Here is an 18,526-nt window from a genome sequence, read left to right on the forward strand (position 1 = left end):
GCACTATTTCCAACCTTTCTTTTTCTTTCTCCAAACCTTTAATATCTGCCCTTAACAAAAGCTCAGGGGGAAAACATTCATTCAGGAAATGCCCTGTGTTGGGCTGGAATTATTAACTTTGAGATATAAGTGATCCTGTTATTGGTTGTATTTAAACCATAGAACTTGGGGGAGCAGATTTTATTTACAGCTGACTCAATTCCCCCCCCCCAATATCCCTTAATCTAATTTGGATATTGTGATATATTGTTCACAAGAATTATACAATAATTCCAAGACAATGCCAACAGATCTAATTTCGCTGTGTATGGGTTGGAGCCATCTGGATTTATAGGAGTCCTTAAGTAAATCAAAAACCAGATTAGAAGGTTGGGAATGAAAATGGCAATGCAGCCAGTATTTTATAGTGCTAGTCCACACTCAATATTATGTCATGTGTCTACCTGATTCTGCCACACATCGTCTCATACTTTATTGTATCCATACTGGGGTCCGAAAATGTAGCTGGGCCAACACTTCAGCCTGAAAAATCTGAATGGCAGCTGGTATAAATTGGTTACCTTTTTGAAAATAAAAGCGAGCTACTGTTGAGGAGGTACACTTTGCTTGTTTATAGCACTTGTGCGATGATTTGACCAACCTGAGTTGCTCTGGAATAAAATTCCGAGATATCTATTGCTGGATTTCCTGTCCTCTTATTTTCCATTTCTCGTTTCCGTGAATTAGAGAAGAGACCACCCATTTTCTCTTTTAAATTATTTACCCTTGCTTTGTGGAAATTCAGTATAATGTGCTTTCTAAAACATGGGTGCTCCACCTCATGTGTAGTTAATGCATGTCATCTTACCAAATATTTCAGGACTAAGTAAACATGGATTGCTTTGTGGATGGTGACATGATGCTTAATCGTTCAAAACTTGTAGTGCAGTCCTTATCATGCAGCCAAACTTAAGTACACAAGTCTTATTGCACATGCGTGGTTTTCTCCCATCAAAGTTAATGAGACTCAAAAGCACTTAATTTTGTCTGGATAGAGCCCATACTTTCTCCAACACCTAAAAGTCATTCTGTGTTAGCTAGAAATAGCATTGTCAGGGTGAAATACAGTACTTTTCTAAATTTCTGGATACACCAGGAATGAGTCAGATACTACTTTTCCTGCCCATTCCTTCCTTAATCCTGTTGTCTGTCCCTCTTCTCACTCCACACCTGCTGTGTAGCGGATTTAGAATCCTTTTATTAAAGCAATTAGTAGTTGGCTGAGAGAGTAGATGAATAAACAAATCTTGACTGTTTTGTCTTCAACTGTATGAGGGGAATTTTAAGGTACAACATGACTCTTTGGATTACACCCTGCTAATTCTAGCTTCAAGCTTTTACTTCTTTATTTCAGATATACATTTTCCCATTCTGTATCCTTTCATCCACAGTCATGCTCATTTTGATTAAGGGCTAAATCAGGCATCCCCAAACTTCGGCTCTCCAGATGTTTTGGACTTCAATTCCCATCTTCCCCAACCACTGGCCCTGTTAGCTAGGGATCATGGGAGTTGTAGGCCAAAACATCTGGAGGGCCACAGTTTGGGGATGCCTGGGCTAAATTTTGATAAATCTAACAACTCTCAGACCCTCCATCTACATCCACACATGCTTGATGATATTTTATTTATACATCTACTTCCTAGCCTTAAAAACACTATTTAGGTAAATTATATGCAATTACTAGCATGGTCAGTTGCCAGCATGGTAAATGTGATACGTTAGGATGAGGGGAGAATTTTTTGGCAAAAGCAAAAACAAAAACTTCTGACATTTAAATTCATTAATCTATCCTTTTCTCTAGAAATTTAACAACGACTGGTGGATAGGACGATTGGTAAAAGAAGGCTGTGAAATAGGATTCATACCAAGTCCAGTCAAATTAGAAAATATGAGGCTGCAGCATGAACAAAAGGCTAAACAAGGGAAATTTTACTCCAGGTAAATCAATAACAATGACACAGAGACTGTGGTTTTAAATAAAATGACTTCCTTGGTGGTGGGTGTGGGTGTGTAAAAATCCTGTTATTTTTGTTCTCTACTCTTATTTACCAGAGCCATTCTTTAAGTGAAGCTTTAATGCCAGGATTGTACTTTGAAGGGAAAGGCTATGAACATGCTTCCAGTTTACATGCTCCTTCTGTCTCCCATAAAGGATTGATGAGAGGCCTTGGTTTTGTGCAAGGAGATTAAAGAAATACAGGATCTCACTAATTCAATCTCCCTGCACAAAACCAAGGCCTCCTTGCATCACTCTGCAGCTACAAACCTTGGAGTCAAGTATTGTCTGAATTGGCTCTTTTGATTTGAATTTGTTTCCACATATGTAGGAACTAAGACTCCCTGAGCATGGTTCTCTTCCTCAATATTGTCATAAGCTGCTAATTGCTATTTCACTTCTTTCAGAAAGAGAATAACATTTTCACTTTAGTTATAATTGTGAAAGTTGGTATTTTTATTGTTGTCATTTCACAATAATAGCCAGAAGCGGTGAAAAAAGAACTTTTAAATCACTGTAGTCTTTTCCTCCTATAAATTGTTTGACTTAATATATATGTATACTCATTCCTTGATGGTTGACCACAGATGTGTGGTTTTTTAAAAAATTGAAGATACCATCACCACCCATAAAATCCTTACTTTTTTGTGGGTTTTATTTATTTATTTAATCTGTCAGGTTTTTTTGCCATGGCAACTCAGAGCCACCAACAATATTTTAATATGAGATTCAAACTCTATGCAGTCCAAAAATATGGTTTCTGTAGACCCTTACCAAGGTATATCAGGCCCTTTAATATTGAAGTAGTCATTTTAATGTTTAATGTTTAATTGCTTTTTATTATTATTATCATTATTAATATCTGTTGGGAGCTGCCCAGAGTGGCTGGGGAAACCCAGCCAGATGGGTGGGGTATACGTAATAATAATAATAATAATAATAATAATAATAATAATAATAACCTCTGTTATGTAGAGACAGATTAAAGGCATCATGTCATTTGGCCTTCAGGACCAAGCTTTGGATACTGTGGAAATTCCTAACAATTCCACTAATCTTACAGTTTTCACTGAACATCACCTCATTTATACCTTATGAGCATTATATTAGAAAAGTGAATGTTTATTTACTTTACTCTAGTAAATCAGGAGGAAATTCATCATCCAGTTTGGGTGACGTAGTACCTAGTTCCAGAAAGTCTACACCTCCATCATCTGGTAAGTGGGCCATTGCTCTTTTCACACTTATAAATAATAATTAATATAACTATTGTCTTCCTGCACATTACACTTTCCAGTAGAAGTGAGAAATCAACCCTTTTTCATTTTTTTAATTAACAGGTTCAGGGTGCAGATGATTTTAGTAAGACCCATTCATGAAAAAACTGGTAATGAGGTTGTAGAACAGAACTTAAAGAGCATCATTCTGTCTAGTTCATATTTATGTTAGAGTGACAATGTAAGTTGTGGGTCTTTGTTGAAGGCGATAGTCTCTTAGGCCAGTTATTATGTGGGCTATGCCGTATATCTACCAGCAGTTTTGCCAGGCAAGTAAAATGGGTAGAGGCCTATAGCTGAGGCTGTGGCCCTATATGTTTTACTGGAACCCTGCCAGCAGCAGTCATGGTGGCCTGTTGTGGGGAAGGCGATGAATGTTCTTACATAGAGCATTTTGTTCCTACATAGTTAAATGGTGGAATTTGCTACCCAAAGATGTGGTGATGGCTACTAACCTAGAGCCATTTAAAGGGGGATTAGAGAAATTCATGGATAAGGCTATCAGCGGGTGCTCTAAGGATAGCTGTATGTTATCTCCAAGGTAAGAGGCAGCATGCCTCTGAATAACAGTCACCAGAAACAACAGCAAGGACCGGGTTATCATCCTACTTGTGAGCTTCCCATTGAGGCTGCTAGTTTGATCCAGCAGGACTCTTTTTAGATTATTTAACAAATATTTTTAGATCATCTGTAGTATCATGGAAAGAGGATTGGCAACATCGCATTTTGTTAGCCGCTATCTAGACTGTTTATGTGGTAAAACATGTTTTGATATATTAAATAGATTGCTTTTGGTACCTTGCTTCTAAAACCTTCCTTGGTTATCTTTAATGATAATCGTTTTGCCATATGGGCAGTGAGCTTGGTGCTTTCTGTTTGATGGGGAGAAGCGCTGCAGAGCCCAGGGCCAAGAGGAAGGGCCCCTCCAGTAGTCACTGGCTGGGTGGGCCTGGAAACCGCCAGGCTATAGCTTTGGCTTGGCAAGAGAGTGTGTGGATCCAGTTCCTCCAGTGATGGCCTCTCTTGTTGGCGACATGCCAAAGTGACTGGGTGTGTTGTTTCAGTCACAGTATCAACACTTCTAGGAAAATGCAGGCTCCAAGCATCTACTCAGTGCCTTCACCATAATCACTCATCACAGCCACACACACACACCCCAAAAAACCCACACTAGTTGGTCATTCTTCTTAAGTCTTGACATCTCCTTGGTAGGAAGCTTCCCTAACTCAAAAAATGGAAGGGCCCATCAACATCCTTTGCCATAGTTTAAGTTCAGCTGCTGCTGCTGCTGCCATATCCCACCCAGGTTAAACTTCTTTGGGGTTATTGGTTTGGGTGTTTTAGTATGTGATTTGTGTTCTCATTTTGTATTTTTATTTTGTGAACCACCCTGTGATCTTTGTATGAAGAGTGATGTATAAATGCAATTAATAAATAAAAGAGAAAGAAAGATGAAACATTTTCATTGAGATCCATAAAATCTCTTAGAGGAATACTTTTTATATTGCATGACTTTTTAAATTGATAATAACAATATATCCAGATTTTCTTTTTATAAAATTGATTCAGCATGTAAACTAGAAACATGTTTACAGCCTTTCACTTCCCTTTAATCTACAATCCTGGGATCAAATCATCACTTAAATAATGGCTAAGCAATTGATGAGTTCTGTTGCCAATGTTACTAATACTAATAGCAGTAGTAGTAATGAAACACCAGTGATGCATTAGGTAATCCACAATGAGAAGCATCATAGAAGTTTAAGCATAGGGAACTTAAAATATATTGCATATTTGTTGCATATTTTTGCTACACATTTATGCTCCTTTGGGAGTTAAGACAGGGAGATGTTTGCACCGCTTTAATGTTCATCATACAACCCAGCTCCCTGATGTCGTAAAGACCCTTCTTTTAACATTTCTGAATATATTAGCAAAGTTGTTTTGAAGTGTATATACCAAAATTATTACAGTTATTGCAGATATAAAATGATACATAATAATGTGTATTGCTTGGATCGGTGGCCATAAATAAATGGTATTTTGTATCAATAATAATTAGAATTTATAGGAAGGGGGAAGGGAGGGGAGAAGAGGGTAATTAAAATATGTACTTCATGAGCGCAAAACTGCTGCAAACTATGGGTACTGTTCTACCATATGCCTCTTTGTGTGATCAATAATGTCACACCGGATTGCATAAAAATTGTCATGTTTCTTTTGGCTTCTTGCTACAGTACTTTTATTTTTGTGTGTCAGTTTTTCCAATAATGCTGTTTGTCAGATTGGCGCGTAGTTAATAATTGTAATGATTTCTATGTCCTGGTAGTGGTTTTTCTTGCAGCAGTTAATAGATTCATTATGAGTTCTTTGTTTCAAATTTGCAGCATATCATGACTATAAAAGAGAGCCAGTCTTAGGTTCATGGGGACTCTCTGCCTTGTAATCAAATATATTTCTGTACATTTACTTTTCTCAAACTTTTCTGTTTTTGCACACTCCCACCACATGTGCTAGAGGGATGCGAGTGGCGCTGTGGGTTAAACCACAGAGCCTAGCCAGGGCTTGCCGATCAGAAGGTCGGTTCGAAATTTCGCGATGGGGTGAGCTCCCGTTGCTCGGTCTCAGCTCCTGCCAACCTAGCAGTTCGAAAGCATGTCAAAGTGCAAGTAGATAAATAGGTACCATTACAGCGGGAAGGTAAACGGTGTTTCCGTGTGCTGCTCTGGTTCGCCAGAAGCGGCTTTGTCATGCTGGCCACATGACCTGGAAGCTGTACGGTGGCTCCCTCAGCCAGTAACACGAGATGAGTGCCACAACCCCAGAGTCGGTCACGACTGGACCTAATGGTCAGGGGTCCCTTTACCTTTTACCACATGTGCTGATATTTGCCTATAGTGGGACATCTTCTCCAACATGTGGGAGAACTGTTCAGTTTTATATATGCTAGATGGCTACGGGTTAAGGACCAGCCATGCCCAATTTTAAGGGTTCTTTCTCTGGTTGTTGTCAGTATATAATAATAATTTATTATTTATACCCCGCCCATCTGGCTGAGTTTTTCCAGCCACTCTGGGCGGCTCCCAATCGAGTGTTAAAAATTTGTATGGCACTTTTGTCCACAGCCTGTTCTGTGCATCTTTAGTTTCTAAATCCCAATTCAGTTCTCACCACTTCTGAAATTTTGCTGAAACAAAATTGGACCTCCATGATAGATTTATACAGAGATAGTATTAACACTTTTGCTATTACTTTTCCTTCCACTATTATTTTTTCATATGCCATTAATTGTCTTGTGGCTTCCGTTTTAACCTGGGAACTTTTTTAAATGGACCTAAATTGGTAGCCTAATAGACATAATACTTGAACATTTTCCAATTGAATTTGCACCTCATTAATGGTAATTGGTTATCCATCTTTGTAATTTTTTTCCGATTAATATAATTGTTAGAAAGCCCTTTCAATAAGACATTTGTGTGCTCCATAGTGTCGTATAATAGTCTTTTCCTCCTCCTCACCTTCTTCCTGTTTCCTTACGATGTAAAGCTTTATATAATTGGAATGTATACTCAGTTTATTGTTCTGTTTTTACTTAAACAAAGGCAGTTGGCGCCCTCAATAGCTATAGCATTTCCTAGATGACTATAGATAACTTTCATTTAAAAGAATTTTAAAACTTCAGCTATCTAAAACAGGTTTGGTTTTCTGCCTGTTTCACATCAAACACATATTTTTATAGTATTTAAAATTTTCTTTATGTGATACATTAAAAGTTTTCACAAGAGGTGAATGATGATCTGTCAAATCATTATAGGGATTCACAACGTTTCATGAGAGGAACCAACAGGTTCCAACCCCAACAAGAAGCCAACCCCCCTGTGGTTAATTGCCCTTAACCACCACTGGCAATATTACCCACTCATTTGAATTCCATGACCCATCAGTAGGTTTTAATCACCTTTTGGGGGGTGGGGGCGGGGGGTGGAGATACTACAGGCCACAAGATAAGTATGTGTGATATGCATTCTTTTTTGAGGTTAGGTAATCTATGCAACTTGGGCACAACCTAGGTCACACAGTGTTGAGAGCTTGGTTATGGATTCAAAGTTGGTATAAACCTTCAGTCATTCTTGAAAGTGTATATTCCAGTATTATGAAGGATACATTTGTATTGGTAAAGCTGGAAAAAACTTTAAATTGAACAAAAATTAAATGCAATTTATAATTGTATATAATTGTATCTGTATGCCTATATTTAATCCCTGAGTATTGTACATTTTAACCCCCCCCCCTTTTGTTTTTATTCTGTTTGATATTTCTGATGGACGTCTGACCTGGGATACTGTTGCTTACTATTTCTTTTTAACCCTTTTCTCCTCTCCCTGCCATCTGATAATTGTACATTGTTTATCTATATATAGCTATAGACATAGATGCCACTGGTTTAGATGCAGAAGAAATTGATATTCCAGCAAACCATCGCTCCCCCAAACCCAGTGCAAACAGTGTCACATCACCCCACTCCAAAGAGAAAAGAATGCCCTTCTTTAAGAAGGTAACGCCTACTTCCAAGCTGCCATCTGTACACCTGCTCACCTGCACTGCGTCACATTTTGAGTCCTGTTGACTGTCTGCGTCCTTTGACAAGCCAATAACATGCATGCTTTTGTTATTCTTTGTTTCTTTTCCATGCTGCTGTAGCTAAGCAGAAGCAGAAATCGGTAAGTTTACTTGACACTAGTTGTATTTATTCTGCCACTGGCATCATTAGCATTTAAGTGGTGCAATCATTTCAGTACAAAGGAAGAAACTTATCAGACTGCTAGCTGTTCCAGTACAGTAGAAACAGGCAGACCCGGCCCTGTGAGTGACTTAGTCAAATGTTGCTTACGGTACTTTTCCTTTTTGATGGAATAATAGGCTGCCAGGGGAATTTCTTTAAACATCCACAGAAGTAAACAAAAACTGACAAGACCAGATAATGCACCAATCTAGTGCATGCTTATTCTTTGTCATTTTTTCCAGATTTTTACTTGTAATTCAGTCTTATAATTCATTTTTGTTAAATCTAAACAGATACTCATCTTGTTCTTTAAAAAGAACTTGCAATTTTTAATTTAGTCAGTATTTAAACTTCTAATCCACTAGGTGCAAAATCTGCAGATGAGCAAGACCAGTGGAAAACTGCAGGCTTGTTTTGGCGGTCTACTGTGAGTTTTTCCTATTGTCATATATAAATTCTTTCCCATTGTTCTTGCCTTCTCCTCCAGCAGTCAGACTATAGCATCTTGCCTGTTAGATAACAGGACTGGGGACTCCCTTCATAGTCAAAAGGTACTCAATAGGGAGGCTGACAAATGTGGTGTATTGTCATACTCTTTTCATCCCTTGTCTGGGAAGTAAAAGATGCTCCCAAAGACCTGACTAGAATTCGTTATTTAGCAGCCAGTTATGAGCATGTGGAAAGCAAAGCTAGCTATTAATATTTATTTGTTTATTTTTACTGAAGCAATCTCATTTTTAAATAAAAAAATTATATTCACACCTAGCATTATATATACATTATATACGTGTTCTTCTAGAGGCCAATGTTTTGCTAGTGTGGTCTATGGCATGCTCAATGAAACAACAAATTCGCTACCTTCACAACAGTCCAGTTGTCTTCAGAACTGTTCAGTTCTGCTTGAATTAAAAAAAATCCCTTGCTTGCCTTGTTTATCTATGCCAGTTCATATGAAAGCTACATTGTCCACTGCTTTACAGAGTACTAGTACATAAAAACATTGGGCACGTTGGGTGTTTTACTTTTTCTCCCCAGAATGGCAAGATATAAATCCAATAAATTAATTAATATATTTTTAAAATTCATCACCTATGTCATCACATGTATATTTTCTGTTAAATATGATTCAGTTTCCTTCTTTCTACTGGGCCTAAATTTTCCTTAGTAATGAAAGGCTATTTCTAAGAACCATACCTAATAATTCTTTTTTAGTCCTTTCACTTTTATAAAGCAGATTTCTCAAAATCTCAACCAAATTGCCATGTGCAGGAGAAATTCATGTCATGTGTTGACATTTGCTCACCACAATCTGGATAGACACTCTAATTAACTCACTGTAACAGTCAAAGCACAGCCATCAGATGAAGAAAAAAAATATCCCTCCCTAGCTATCTGGAATGAATTTGAAACAGTAATATAGAGGTGAAAGTCTCTTGTTGCACGTTTCAGTCCCATAACATATTGCCACTGACAGCATATTTAATTAGAGCTGGGGAAAGCTAAAGGCTAGCATACAGCTGATTTTAATAAGTACCAGTATTCCATCAAATAAGGTAATATCTGTACCTACCCTAATTTTCAAGGGTTATTAGAGTGAGGCTGGTTTTTGGATAGCCACCATAAAACATAGAGATACATTATAGTGGGATGTTGATTTGGCAATTACAATAGGGTTGTAACATTATTCATGAGGGCTGATACAGTAATGCATGCACCAGGTTATTTATCTTTATAGCAAGAATAATTCCAAAAGTATATATTCATAATTACACAGCAGAGTCAATAGGCTTCGCTTCTAAGCAGGTAGTGGATCTGGCATGCAAAAATTAAATTCACATGCTTTTGATGCCTCGGGCACTGTTATTCATTCTTCTTCCTTTAACAATTATGTGTCAAATTTACATGTAAATAGAAACAAACACTGACACAACTGTGTTCCATGTTTTAGACTGCTGCTTGTGTGGCATTTTGTGCTGTTGCTGTATAAATGTTTGTCTTTGTTTTCTTATGTTTGTATTCTACCTTATTGCTTTTATTATTATTACACTTGGGACATGTTGAATACTGAAATAATGAACGATGACAACATTCTGTGATGTTGACTGATGTATTTATACTATGTAGGCCCTTGAAAAATAGATCTGGCATACCTACTTTTAAGCTTTTTCCAGGTTGGTGGTTTTGAATTTGAAACATTTTGTGCCCTGCAAACAAGCAAAATTGAAACAATGTTTTAAATAAGCCACTTTTGGTGGTTTGGGTAAAGTATTTTTTTATATATAAAAAAACCCTTTTGACCATATTTGCATATAATTGTATGACACGTTTTACACATTGAATGGTCAATTATCCATTCATAACTTTTGCATGATAAATCAAGCAAGTAATTTACAAAACATGCATTACCATTAGCAGGAGTTTTTTTTGGAGAGGGTTGCTGTTTAGAATTCTGCTAATATAACATTCAGCAGTTGCTAAGATAATCGTATTTGTGAATTCATATGCCAGTTGATTTGAAAATAAAAGTGTAAGTTTAAAAGTCCAATAAAAAATATTTCAAATTGCTATCGCCATGGTTTAATGAACCATATTTATATTGAGGGGTGAAGACTGGTGATTCTTAACCTTTTGTTTGCCTCTTGTCTCTACAGCCTCAATTCTATTATTGATTTGTCTAACAGCTTTGACCATACAGTAGTCTTCAGTTACCAGAAGTTGATGGCAATAGGCTTTTATAGATATAGTTCATTTACCACTCTTTAAGAGTGATGGCTATCTTTCAGTTGCATGGAGTGAATATAATTTAAACTGGCTATGCAAATAAGGTTGGATGGAAGCATTTTAAAAACATTCTCCCAAATAAGAATAATCTTTTGATACGTTTGAAGTTGTTGCTGGGAGAGCCCTGGGGGGGAAATGCACCTCAGATTTTCCCCAGTGACACCACTGGAACCTCAGCTAGATAAAAATAAAAATAAAATATTAGAATTAACCTTTATGTAGGAACTAGAAGTTTAGTGCTTTTTCTCTTTATCAGACAGAACACATCCCTCCGTATGATGTAGTGCCTTCTATGCGACCAGTAGTCTTAGTGGGGCCTTCCTTAAAGGGATATGAGGTAAGAAATTTAATTTAATTTGGTATCGTTTTTTTTTCTATGTGAAACTATGAGAGGAAGAGAACCAGTTCAATGTTTTTAAAAGGTATTGCCGACCTTGATGCTGCCAAAGTGTGTGAAATTTTTATTAAGATTCCCCCATGCCTGTTGTTGGCAACATTTTGTTCATTTAAGAGTAAAAATATTAATTCACTAATCTTACATTAAATTGGTTTGTTTTTTCTTTACTTTCAGGTGACAGACATGATGCAAAAAGCATTATTTGATTTTTTAAAACATAGATTTGAAGGGCGGTAAGTATTTAAGAATCTAGACTTAAGTTGCATTATTTAAGACTGATTCCCACCCCCCACCTATATCTGAATGGAATTCAGATTTATTTTTCTTTTAATTGCTTTTACCCTTATTTGAGTTTTCGCAAATTTGTTGACATCCTTCTTGAAATAAGCTACCAGAGATCACAGCTGAGAGACCTCTCCCTGAATTTCATCCATGTAAGCCTTAAGGGCTTGAATATGCATGGATGGATTTTGTTTTCATCCGTCCTCTTATGCTATATCCAACTTGCTTCTCAAGTGTGAACAAGTTTGTCTCCTTTCCTGTTGTCTGCAAATGTTACAAGCAATATTTTCTAAGCTTTATCCAAGCAATATATAGCAAAATATTGTCACCAATGAACCTCATGTGTAATATTTTTTTCTGTTTTTTCTGTTCTATTTTTTCTGTTTGTTATTTGACAGGAATTACCAATCTTCAGAAACTGATATTATTTGGTTAGTTTTGAAATTACCTTTTTTCAAAAACGTTGAAGGAAGCAGATTATGGCTGCAGTCCTATTCCTCCTTACCTAGGAGTTTTGAGTAGGATTGACGTCTTAGTGCATATCAGCTGTTTTTAGCATCCAATTCAGAAACAAGAAAAGCAGAGTGGTACTTGGATACATAACTAAATATGTAAACATATAAATAAAAGCAGATTAGGGGTACAGGAATGGGCAGAGAGTAGTGGTAATTGCAAATTATCACCTCAGTCACTGTTATATTGATGGATCAGATGTTATTCTGTCAGCAACATAAATGTTACAACCCCTGGGTTTTTTAAAAAAATCAACTAGTCTCATGATTGTAATATAGTCTTGTTAGCAAGTATTTTGTTTCTAGTCAGCTAGTTTTAAGCATGTGTTGTGTAGTGAAAAAAGCAATCTAAAGATGATGATCGCTATTTGCTATGACCTGGATTCCACTTTCAACTGGTAAACTGTGTAGGAAACAGTTTCACAAGTCTCAAGTCTCTGTTAAACTATCTTCTGTACATTTCTGGCAGTTTCCCAACCACTGCTTAAAAAAAACAACAACACCCCCACCAAGTGTGGGGACTTTTCGGCTCTCCAGATGTTGCTGAACTCCTAAGCTCATCATCCCTGGACATTGGCCATGCTTGCTAGTGCTGATGGAAGTTGTAGTTCAGGAACTTCTGGAGGGCCAAAGGCTTCCCACATCTTCTCTAGGGTAATGGCAAATCCCTTGTTTTATTGTTGTTCCTTGTCTGTTCATTCTGGGAGCATGTGTTTTTCTAGAAAATATAATTCCCATTGTGAAAGGCAACTTATTTGATAAAGCTATATTGTATAACTGTTTTAAACACAATTTTTAAGGCAAATTTCCTGTACAGAGATTATACCATTGTTACTGTTTCTGCTGTTACAGCATCTAAGTTGTATTTGATGCTTGCTTTGTTTGTGTGTTTTTTTTTAAAAAAAAGTTCCTTGCCTAGGCAGTTGACAGTCAAAACTAACACACACAGAGAGAGATAATTATATCTTTATAATTATATATATTAATTGGGAGCAGATAAGCAAAAATAAAGTCTGAAACCTCAAGATTTTAAGTGCTGTATGAAAACCCCTTTTGCCTCAGAAGGGGTAACAAACCAAAAGGAGGGGCCCTAACTCGGTGTGCTAAAAGTATCCTAGATTTCTCTGCAATGAATCACAACACTACTCTTTTTTCTTGTTTTGTTCAGTATATCAATCACACGGGTCACAGCAGACATCTCGCTTGCCAAACGCTCAGTATTAAACAATCCCAGCAAGCATGCGATAATAGAACGGTCCAATACAAGGTCAAGTTTAGGTAAGTGAATGAAATGATAGTATTAAAAGTCATCACTAACTATAATAATCCAAAACTTGAAAACTTTTCATTTTATAAAAAAAGGGAATTATTCACCATGACTCCACGTACAGTGTCAGGTTTAGGCACTGCCTCCCTTTGGAAGTCAATTTTGGTACATCCATAGATCTTACTGAGGTTACACGTGTACTTTTTGGGTAATTGTGCATCTGAAATTATGTGCCTGTTTCAAAGTAGCAGTACTGACCAGACCTACACGTGCTTAGCTGCAGGAGGTATTTGCATCAAACCATACGCTGGGACCATGGACAGTCTCACAGCTGAAAAGAAACTATTCCAAGTTCATGTCAAGTCATTAGCGATTCAAGCATTTCCTGGGCATAGCATGTTTGTTGTTGTTGAAAAGTTATTTGAATGTACATTTGTGTGAGAAAATCCAGTAGCCATATATGTGTCTGTGTGTACATGCCATCTGTATAAGTTGCTGAACCAATCTATGGCTTTTGCTTCATTTAGTCAGTTTCAAGAATCCAACCCCTTTTTCTTGTTTGTTCCCATGTATGTTACATTTCTAGCTGCTCTTGTTGTAACCTTATCTCATTCTGTATGCTTTGGACAAGAACCTGATTGTCTTGGGTTTTTCCATTCTTTGCTTCATTAATGCCCTCCCTTTCCAGATGTTTTGGGTATGTATATATATATGGTTGCTAATTATTTTTGCTTTTGTCTTTGTGTTCATGACGTATTGCACCTCACAAAACCACTATCTCTTTCTGATAGCTGGTTTTGTAACAGTAAAAACAAGTTATTGTTGTAGTCTGTATGGAATTCTCTATTTTAGAGGATATCAACAATTTTAAATGTCAGAAATCAAGTCACAGTTGGCAGGAAAATACTCAAAAAAACTAAGATTGGATATCTAAATTGTGTACTCAGAATCTGTACTGCACTAGTCTTAAGATAGTAAATGTGCAAGTACAAAAAGAGTTGCACGCAGCTGTTTGTAGAAGCAGTTCTCCTTTGTGTAATATATGCACACATTCTTGCATGTATATTAGAGGAGCTTTGCTTTGAAAATGTTGTCTTAGAAGCTTTGTTTACTTGTTTTGTTGCTATACATGCCAAGCCGATTGTGTTAGAAAAAACAACCTCTAAATGTTTGAAAAACTGCTGTATTTTAACTAATGTGCAGTTGTTGTGTGTTCATCCAACATCCCTTGTTTCTAGCAAAAGATACTGCACACATGAAAACCACATCCATTGTACAGTGGTAGCCCTTAATAGCATTACAATCTATCACTATAAGGAACTAAAGTCTCCATTGCTTGTTAAATGTATCATTTTTGTAGTAAACTATGTTTACCGCATTGTACAAAGAACCCAGTTCTTAGCCTCAGAGGATCAGGAATCTAACAATAGTTCACACACCTAATACAGCCCTGATCAAGAGTTCTCCATTTCAAGGACTAGAACCACTAATTTGCACATATTCGTATGATGAGCCTTCCACCCATCTTAATTCCCCTAATACTGCATCATTCATGGCCAGAACACCAGAAGGTTGGCTTATAATTCACAAAATAATCATAATCAAGAAGAAACCGTTACGAGGATAGGAATCAGCAATGCTGAGAAGACTCCCTGGAAAAGACCCTGATGTTGGGAAAGATTGAGGGCACTAGGAGAAGAGGACGAGATGGTTGGGCAGTGCTCTCGAAGCTACCAACATGAGTCTGACCAAACTGCGGGAGGTAGTGGAAGACAGGAGTGCCTGGCGTGCTCTGGTCCAACGGGTCACAAAGAGTCGGACACGACTAAACAACAACAACAAACAACAACAAGATATTGTTCTTTATTTTTATACCATAAAATATACCTTATACACTATTATTATACCTTTATAACTTTCTCTCTTGGATAAGATAAATAACATTCCAGGCAAACAAAATTTGAATAGAGCCAAAACACCCTTTTGGAATTTTTCAGTTCAAAAATGGGGAAAGTGGGGAGCTGTTTCACCACTGCCTATCCCATGATCTTGTTTATTATTTTCCCCAGCTACATGTGGGTGCCACAAATAAACAAACAATTCTCTATCGTGAGAGTGGAAAGCATTGCACTCCTACTTGGTTTCAGATTTTAGCACTGTGACGAAGCCCCCACCATGGAGTCTTCCGGATTAAAACAAGGCAGGCACCCACCAGCAACCTGTAATAAAATTGTGAAAAGTAAATTGGGGATTTAAAATTTTAAATATATAAAATGACATATTGATAATTCTGCATAATTTCAAGTAACTGGATATAAATATATATCTATAATTAACAGATTTGATTTGATAACTGGTTAAGATAAACAAATCCCAGAGAAGATATAAAGCAACTCCACTTTTCTGTAAAACTATTTTCCCATTGTCTACCTTCCCTAACCCTGATTATGTTAGTTTTATCAAGTGTACTAAGTCCCAGACTTCAAGCACCCAGGCTTCTAATTCAGGAGGGTCTGTTTCACACCCATACCTGACATAATTAATAGTCATAGAGTCATACCTCGGTTTGCGACCGCCACTGTTTGGGACCGCCGCGGACCCGGAAGTGTTTACATCCGGGTTCTACGGCGTGCGGATGTGCAGAAGTGATCAGCTCAGCGCGAGCATGCGCAGAAGCCCTCTATCGGCACTTCTCACATGCGCAGAAGAGCCGCTCTGTTTACAACGTACTCGGGGAGCGACCGCCTCCCCGGAATGAATTGCGGTCGTAAACTGAGGTTATGACTGTATGGGCTGTTGTTAAGAGAAGAATGACTTTTAAATCTTCGTGCAGCACCACATCTTTAGTATAGCTAAATAATAATAATATTAAAGGGTTTCTTGGTCATATATAAACCATAATTTTTCCTTTCCTAATAATACTTTATCCAAATATAACCTCATTATGCCACTTTTTTACATGATTTTTGTGTCAAAAAAACCTCATCCAAAACATGGAAAAATACAGTAAATATTTCTGGACAAATCTGTCTTTGATAGCAGTTCCTTTGCATTTCAAAATGCAGTAAAATGCCATGAGCAAATGCAAATGCATTCAAAATTCCAAGAGCAAGTTTACCTCACACTGCATGCCTGTTTGACCTCACTAAAATTACCAAAATGTATCCACGGCCTTATAGCCCGAGTACAGGACCAGGTTGCTGATAAGGTGGGAACATTTTGGCTTCAGCCGTTAAAGAGAAAACACTGCTTCACACAAATTTCATACATGGCAGCAATTTTTGTGTCTAGCATTTTATCATGTAACACATTATCATGATAAGTAGCAGTGTCATTTTATTGAATTACCGTAATTTGTCCTCAAGACAGTTCAGTATTGGTGTATAATTTTTTTATTGATTAGGCAGTGGCTTTCCCCCCTCTTTTGAACACCGTTAAATAGCTTCCTTTAGGAAGACATTCATTTCATTGACTGGCAGGTTCTCATATTTGAATCTCATTAGTTGTTTGATGTGAAATCTGGTGAAGTTAATAAAGAATAGAAATGTAGAAGTGTACAGAGGCCCTAGTATCCAGAAGTTTTGTCAGATTAGATACTATATTATTATATTATATTGAGTGTGAGTGAGTGAGTGAGAGAGAGAGAGAGAGAGATTCCCATTCATAGGCAATGTGGCTTATATCTAGAGGCAAAGTTCGGATATAAGCCCAATTAAATATGCTGGTGTGAATCCACCAGCATCTAGATGGGATTGGGGCTAAGGCATTTAGTGTGGACCACCTTTGTTCAGAACTTAAAAATCTGTTCCTAGCCTAGATGGATAGATATTTCCTAGTTCTTAAATGTATGTATTTTTCTATTATTGTTCCTGCCCAGGTTGTAAAATGCAAAACAAAAAGGTCATATATATACTTTTGCTGAACTGTGTCGTCCTTTGCCATTAAAACGAGTAGCAATTTATCAGCTTCTTCAGAAAATTAAATATCAATCCACCGCGTGAGATTCTTTGTCTTCCTAAATATCAGAAAAAATGCCACTGTAATTACAAATAGTAAAACTGTAACCCTGCTGAAAGTTCCAAAAGCTAATCCTCGCTTGAAGTTTTAATAAATGTTAACACCTTGCTGCTAAAACATACTTGCCAGCATAGCAACTTCCCAGTTGCAATCTGGAGACCTTTCCTGGCTCTTAAATAGACTTGCACCATGAAAGAGGGAGCAGCTTTTAATCTGAAATAAAGCTGGGTAAAAATGTTTTAAATATAAGGCAACCTCTGGAATGTTGCCATTTTGTGTATACTGGCTCAGTCTCCACTGAGAATACTATGCTTTGACTGAGGCCAAGGGTGGAGGCCTCCTCTTCCTCCCATCCCATAATTACCGTCTTCCAGAAAAAAAGTAGCAACTGACAGCGCTTGACACTGCTTTGAAAAGACTTCACAATAACCAGCTTCTTAAGTCACACACACAAATTCGTATGGAATCACTTTAAAAGAACTGCAGTTATAGGCAAGACTGCTTTTGCTCCATAAGGTCCAGTGTTACACATGAGACAACCACCTTTCTAGTGAATTATTCAGCCCTTCTTGATCATTTCTTTCTGATTTCTAGCAGATCTCTGGACATGTTTTTAACCTTTGTACTTGAGACCTTGTGACTCTCTTGTTCTTGTTACATAAATAGTGAGACAGTTGAGGAAGGGTTGAAAGCACTGCAAATACATTTCATTATTTTTTTAAAAAATTGCAACTATATAAATCACTGACATTCCCAAGGCAGCTAGCAGGTATATTTCATTGACATGCCAAAGACAGATAAGAGAAGTGCCTATTGAAATATTGAAATATTTTTTTAAAAGTTGAAGTACAGCAATCCAGTACAGAAGCAAGACCACAAATATTGATAGAAACAGAGAGAGTACGATTTGGTCACCCATTATTTTGATTACTATCAGTTGAAGATGGTTTACTGGAAGCTACAGTGGGGTAGTGACAGGTGTGGTTTTATTTCTCTCTTTACTTTGACATGCAGTAGTCTTAGGGCAGCAGCAATGGCCCTTACAGAGTATGCTATACGAGTACAAAGCATTCAGTTTGATTAATGTTCATACGCCACTCTTATTCTTGGGTGCCAGGAAAGGTGCTGGATCGGGCTACCCACCTGCATGAAAATGTGAAGAAAGGCCAGTA

At 37.3% G+C, this 18,526-nt stretch overlaps 1 protein-coding gene and 1 long non-coding RNA gene across 9 annotated transcripts in view; one reads left to right on the top strand and one right to left on the bottom strand.

The window, feature by feature from the left end:
- Positions 1 to 18,526, top strand: part of CACNB2 (calcium voltage-gated channel auxiliary subunit beta 2) — a 138,888-nt gene that overhangs the window by 115,144 nt on the left and 5,218 nt on the right. For 4 of the 8 annotated variants that reach the window (XM_035129854.3, XM_035129855.3, XM_088654102.1 and 1 more), the window contains 6 exons: positions 1,844 to 1,980; positions 3,179 to 3,255; positions 7,737 to 7,870; positions 11,136 to 11,216; positions 11,451 to 11,509; positions 13,239 to 13,348. In XM_035129854.3, the coding sequence (XP_034985745.1) occupies positions 1,844 to 1,980; positions 3,179 to 3,255; positions 7,737 to 7,870; positions 11,136 to 11,216; positions 11,451 to 11,509; positions 13,239 to 13,348 (598 nt within the window). Of the gene's footprint in view, positions 1 to 1,843; positions 1,981 to 3,178; positions 3,256 to 7,736; positions 7,871 to 8,016; positions 8,037 to 8,463; positions 8,526 to 11,135; positions 11,217 to 11,450; positions 11,510 to 13,238; positions 13,349 to 18,526 lie in introns of all 8 variants that reach the window. The other 4 variants (XM_088654101.1, XM_088654103.1, XM_088654104.1 and 1 more) reach the window with 2 other exon arrangements.
- On the bottom strand, positions 15,185 to 18,462 carry LOC148684264 (uncharacterized). The gene is made up of 2 exons (XR_015946388.1): positions 17,251 to 18,462; positions 15,185 to 15,556 (listed from the first exon to the last, which is right to left on the bottom strand). It is a non-coding gene; the product is annotated as an uncharacterized LOC148684264 (long non-coding RNA).

Source organism: Zootoca vivipara, chromosome 11 (assembly GCF_965207765.1).
Source record: "Zootoca vivipara chromosome 11, rZooViv2.hap1.1, whole genome shotgun sequence".
Classification (NCBI taxonomy): Eukaryota; Metazoa; Chordata; class Lepidosauria; order Squamata; family Lacertidae; genus Zootoca; species Zootoca vivipara.